Here is a 5,905-nt window from a genome sequence, read left to right as displayed (position 1 = left end):
AGCCCTAGTTATGGCCACGTGTTGTTGATGTTTACTCGCTCATGCTCAAGCTCAAATCCTATTAGTATTTGTGGATCAGGCTAAATAGCATGCTGTTTATTTTCTTGATTTGAACATGTGTTTAATGTGTGCACACAGGCACATACACGTGCATATGGGTGTTTCTGTGTGCACACAAATCACATGTCCATCTGCCTGTGTCAGTTTGATCCATAACCAGGGGACATGGTGCACACCTGTCATATCCTTTCAGATTGAGTTTTTCTCGCCAAGACTGAAACTGAGATCCAGCATGAAGAGCCTGCTTGGTTTGGCTGTTCTGTTGGCGACACTGGCTGTCCTTCACTCTGCTCCAGAGGAGGAATCCAAAGCCATCTCAGCGGACGCCTTAAAACGTGAGTTGGCACAGGGCCATCTAAAAATGACCTAGTCTGTCTGTCTGTGTGCCACCTGCCTGTGTGTGTGTGTGTGTGTGTGTGTGTGTGTGTGTGTGTGTGTGTGTGTGTGTGTGTGTGTGTGTGTGTGTGTGTGTGTGTGTCACCTGCTGGCTGCTGTGGGTAGTGCAATCATCAATTTGTGTGTTTGCTCGTGTATGTATGCATGTATGTATGTATGTGCGTGCGTGTGTGTGTGTGTCTGTGTTTCTCGCCTGCTGGTTGCTGTGGGTAGTGCTACCACTAAATCATTGTCTGTGTGTGTGTGTGTGTGTGTGTGTGTGTGTGTGTGTGTGTGTGTGTGTGTGTGTGTGTGTGTGTGTGTGTGTGTGTGTATGTGTGTGCCTGGGGGTTTCTGTTAATATGATTCTTTCATTCAGTTTATTTTAAGTCAGTTTGTAATTTTGTTAAGGAAGCTATACATTGATTGAGCAATTATACATTATATTGAGTAATTAATTATTTATTTCATGACTAACTACCATCATATTACTCAAAAATACTGTGTTTGATACGCTGTCATCAGTGTTAAGCTTTTCTCTGCCCTTTCCCTTTCAGAGTTGTCCCTGGATGGAGAGAAGCTGGTGGACGAGGAGGTGAGGAGAGCTCTGTACGGTGTGAAGCAGATGAAGGAGGTGATGATGAGGAACGAACAGAAGCACGAGCACCTCATGAAGTCCCTCCGCCACAGCAGCGAAAAGAACAAGGTCAGGCATACAGTTAACTCAACAGTCCACCTTTTATCTTCTTGGAAATACTCTGGCACCTGTGTTGCTTTTGGAACATCCAGTGGTGTTGGTCCAAAACAGCCAACCATATGTCTTCTTGCCTGGATAAAGGCTTTTGATTGTTTTAGTAGGCTAAGCAAATTATGAGCTTCATAGGCCTACCTAAGAAAGAAAGAAAGAAAGAAAGAAAGAAAGAAAGAAAGAAAGAAAGAAAGAAAGAAAGAAAGAAAGAAAGAAAGAAAGAAAGAAAGAAAGAAAGAAAGACCATTGAAAGGGTTTCTCTTGCTGTCACCAGGGGGCAGCTCAGCTGGCTAAGGATGTGACTGAGAAGCTGCAGGAGGCAGAGGAGCAGTGCAAGTTCTCCCTGCAGTCAGAGTGGGAGGAGTGCAGACCCTGCCTGGAGGACGCATGCAAGACTTTCTACACCTCCACCTGCCGCAGGGGCTTCGCCACTTTCCACGCCAAGGTACAGAACATGCAGCTCAATCATTTGCCATCGTGACCCAAGAGTATGCAGGTGTTCATTCCAGCAAAGCACTACAGCAGTAGATTTCACTCATTAATTAGCACTGTCTATGTTAATGACAACCTTGTATTCACATTGAAAATGACTGTACTAATCTAGACTAAACCAATCTTCAGAACCCCTCTTCAGAACTACGCACAAATTATCCAAAAAGGACAGCATGGTGGCTAGCACCATTGCTTCACAGCAAGAAGGTCCCGGGTTCAAACCCTGGTACATCCCATAAAGACATGTATGTATGGGGGTACAGTGGCGCAGTCGGTAGCGCTGTCGCCTCACAGTTAGAAGGTCCTGAGTTCGATTCTCACCTGGGACACTGTGGGCGCTGTGGTTGTGTTCCCCCCATATCTTCAGTGCCTACTGCCCAGGTGGGGTATCTCGTCGTAAGGGCCTTTCTTCTCTCTGTGTGGAGTTTGCATGTTCTCCCCGTGCTCCCCCAGGGGGTTCCTCCGTATATAACCCCCCCACTAAAAACATGCAGAAGATCAGATCGTCATCGTCATCCGACCAGTGACGACAACATCCGAAGTTGGTCCCCGGGCGCTGTACGAGAAAGCGACCACTGCTCCTGGCCTGCCCCTCGGAGGAAAGGACATGCCTGGATGGGTTAAATGCAGAGGACACTTTTCACCGGCCACCGTCAGCATGAGTGTGTTGTGGCCGCATGCATGTATTGTGGTGTTCGTGTGACAATAAAAGACGGGCTTGTCCGTTACGAGAGTTATGTTAGGGCGAATACTCCTGTCAGTGCCTCTGACCAAAAGCACTGGCAATCGAACTGGAGCTGGTCCCCGTGCGCTGCACTGCGGCTGCCGACTGCGGCTGCCGACTGCTCCTAGTTCTAGGAAGGTTCTTAGTAGAGGATGGGTCAAATGCAGAGGATGAATTTCCCCATGGGGATAACAAAGGATAACTTAATTTAACAACTCTTTCTTTACTTTACACAGGTAGAGAACTTCTTCCACAGAGTGTCCAGACGCTTTGGCCCCCGCGAGCCCCCCACGGAAGCAGGCGACATCCTGGTGAACCAGAGCCCTGACAGTCCTGACATGGAGGTGATCCGCATCGAGGACTCCTTCAACCGCCTGATTAGCAAGGTGGGCGCGCTGGTGAGCCGCAGCATCGTCCTGGTCTCCAAGATGACAAGCAAGCTGGACAAAGTCCTCCAGAGGGCCTTCCTTGACCAGACCGACGAGCCGGCGGGGGAGAGCACCTCGGACCCCTTCGACCCGGCCCGCGACTCAGGCTTCCTGCAGGGCGTGGGCTTGGAGGAGGTGCTGGACTCCTTCTTTGACTTCGGGAAGAGTGTGGTGGAGGAGTTTGGAGCCGTGGTGACCGAGGTGTTTGATGACCTCCAGGAGGCAGTGGAGGAGGAGAAGAAGAAAGGTAGCAGGGCCTTCATGAGATCATTTGGATTAGATACAGTGGTTTTCAACCATCTGCCATCAAGGTCCACGCAACCTACAACCAATCAAGCACTACAGCAACTGACCTCACTGATTAGTTCCTCCTGTCTGGTTTAAGGTGTTAATCATGCCAATTGTGATTGGTTCCAATGAAAACCTGCAACGTCTTGGGCTTAGGTGGCACATGGTCGAGAACCACTGAATTAGAGTATCTTAACATAGTTTATGTTCACAACCTGCAAAATAACATGGAATAAATGTCTGAACTTGCGAGAGCAATGTTTACATGCTGCTTTTCATGACCGTGGATACAAGAAAGATCTAAACAAGATGCAGCTAATGTTATTGGGCAACAGCGATCGCAGTTCTTTCTGTTTGGTGCAGCGAGGGAAAGTTTCCCCCGTTTCCTGCAGAACAGGAGGCTGTGCAGAGACCTTCGCAGACAGAGCTCCGAGTGCTGGCAGCTACAGGACCAGTGTGATGCCTGCCAGGGGGCACTGCTCTCAGGTGAAGCACCCCCACCTTCCACAGAGTACAGCTTGGAATTACTGTCACACATTTATACATGGTAATCATATACTGTCTGATATCTGACCACTCTTCTCCTGCCCGCAGAGTGCCCCAGTGTGCGTGAGCTGCATGTGGAGCTGGATGAGGTTTCCCAGCTGCTGGATGTGTCCAAAGAGCAGTACGAGGAGATCCTGTCGATTGTCCAGCGCCACACTGACGAGACGGTCAACTGGCTCAGCAACATGGCCGCCGAATTCAGCTGGGTGGCTGAGGTTGCGGGCAACACGGTGGCTGAGGTTGCAGGCAACGACAGCACTCCTGATGAACATGCCTTCCGTATCATCACGGTAATGTGAAAATAAAGCTTCGTTTTCTTAAGGATCAGCAGAGATCTAGATCTATCTACAGGAGCTCAATACATAACACAACCAATGAATGCATAGGATTGTGACTAATCAATGCATATAACTTGAGGAACATTCCAAACTATACAAAGGTACAGTACAAATTGTTTAGAGTAATTTGGAGACACAACATTGAAAATGTTTAGATACTACCGTAGGTGGGAAAAAGAATAGATGGAAGACCAAAATGATTCCAAGACTGGATTCAAGTTCTAGAGTGCTAGATACAACAAATACAAACTAATACAATAAGATCTATAATAAATTAATTTGTAATAAACTGCACAAATAAAAAAAAGACAAAAAAGAAAAACGTTAGCAAAATGATGATGTGGGATAATGATGCCAAGGATGTAAAATTATACTTCTCTCTCTCACCAGGTGGTGCCAAAGAGCCGTGATGGAGACAGAGAATCTGTGACTGAGACCAAGGTGGAGGTGAACATCCTGAACTCCACCCCCCTCATCCTCTCTGTCCCCGGGGAGCTGGAGCTGCAGGACCCAGCCTTCATCCAGTATGTGGCCCAGGAGGCTCTGGGCAAGTACAAAGAGATGGTCAGGTGAGAATCTTAACTTACAGGTTAAACCTGCTGGATTGTTTTGTAGCGTGCACGTATGGTTTCACCGGTTTAAATCTGACCCCTGATCTGTGTTTGCATGTTATATTCTCAAATTTACTGTTCTACACTTTTATTTATTTTTGTTTACAGGCCTGAGGATGACTAAAACTATGAAGGGTTTCCTTCCTGGAATGCAGTTTGTATTAACTGTCCTTAGTGAACAGACCTAGACTGTGTTCCTGCATACTAGGTACAATGTATATTATTGACTCTTGCTAAAATGTATATATGAAAGAACCAATTTGAATCATTGCCATTTATTATAGGTAAAATCAAGAAAATGTACCTCCTACATCAAATGTCAAATCATGTACATATGAAAATGCTTCCAACACAATACCCTGACCCAATGAAAATAACATCCAGCAAAAAGTGTGTTCCATAAATTATTGTGAAAATATATTTGGCTGTATTCCTTTATTCACAGTAATGTCATCCAGTCAGTGACACATCTCCAAGAAAAACACCACGACTGGAGACCTCGGAGTAAAACTTTATTTTTTTTACTGTACAAAATCATATTAGTGTTCATCCTAATCCTCAGTAAATTCCATTATCATCCTCTCCGCTAGTTCAAGTCCCACATTTAGGAACAATCACATATTTCTCATGAGTAAAGCACAAAAAGAAATGCACGAGATTTTCACATCTTTGTCCAATCCATAGGTTTACTGAACGAAGAAGAGGTTGTTGACATCTTCTCAAATCTCCCATTAGATACCCGTGGACAGACAATGGATTAAAGTACCTCTTAAGACCCAACTTTCACTGTACTTTTATCTTCTCAATCTCCATAAAAGTACTAAAGCCCTGATCCGACAACAGACTGTGCAAGGGGTTTGTTTTGTCTGGTTCTAGTTCTTTACTGCCTTGCTCCAGAAATTATACATTATCTTTACCACTGGGATTTGATGTATACAATGGCTTTGTATAAAACTCTCCAGCAGACACAGTGCTGATAGACTTGATGGACACAGTACTATAAGGACAGACATTGAAAGCCATATTCACTCATGAGTTTGACTGACCAGTAGGACTTCTGCCATGGAAAGCAAACAGCTCTTTTGTAAACTGCAGGAAGCGATGTTAGTGCCAACTCACCTACTGCAAAGTTACACTAGGTTGAACTGTGCAACATTAGGAGAAATATGGTGGTAGTGTTTTTTGAGTCAGAAAGAGCCACTTTTGACAAATAGTTCTGCATTGAACAAGAAAAAGAAGGCTAATTTCAGACACAAATGAACTCCTCCTTACCATTTGAAATTTCACAGCTGAAA

At 45.5% G+C, this 5,905-nt stretch overlaps 1 protein-coding gene across 1 annotated transcript; it reads left to right on the top strand.

Moving 5' to 3' along the window:
- Nucleotides 1–292: 292 nt before the first annotated feature.
- Nucleotides 293–4,572, top strand: clul1 (clusterin-like 1 (retinal); the record flags this gene model as incomplete). The annotated part of the gene is made up of 7 exons (XM_083653879.1): nt 293–395; nt 993–1,141; nt 1,458–1,628; nt 2,636–3,074; nt 3,479–3,601; nt 3,710–3,951; nt 4,390–4,572. 7 exons carry the CDS (start codon nt 293–295, stop codon nt 4,570–4,572), a joined length of 1,410 nt encoding a protein of 469 aa, XP_083510005.1.
- Nucleotides 4,573–5,905: the final 1,333 nt, after the last annotated feature.

Source organism: Poromitra crassiceps (assembly GCF_964638095.1).
Source record: "Poromitra crassiceps genome assembly, chromosome: 17".
NCBI lineage: Eukaryota > Metazoa > Chordata > Actinopteri > Beryciformes > Melamphaidae > Poromitra > Poromitra crassiceps.
This window is presented reverse-complemented; position numbering and strand designations above follow the sequence as displayed.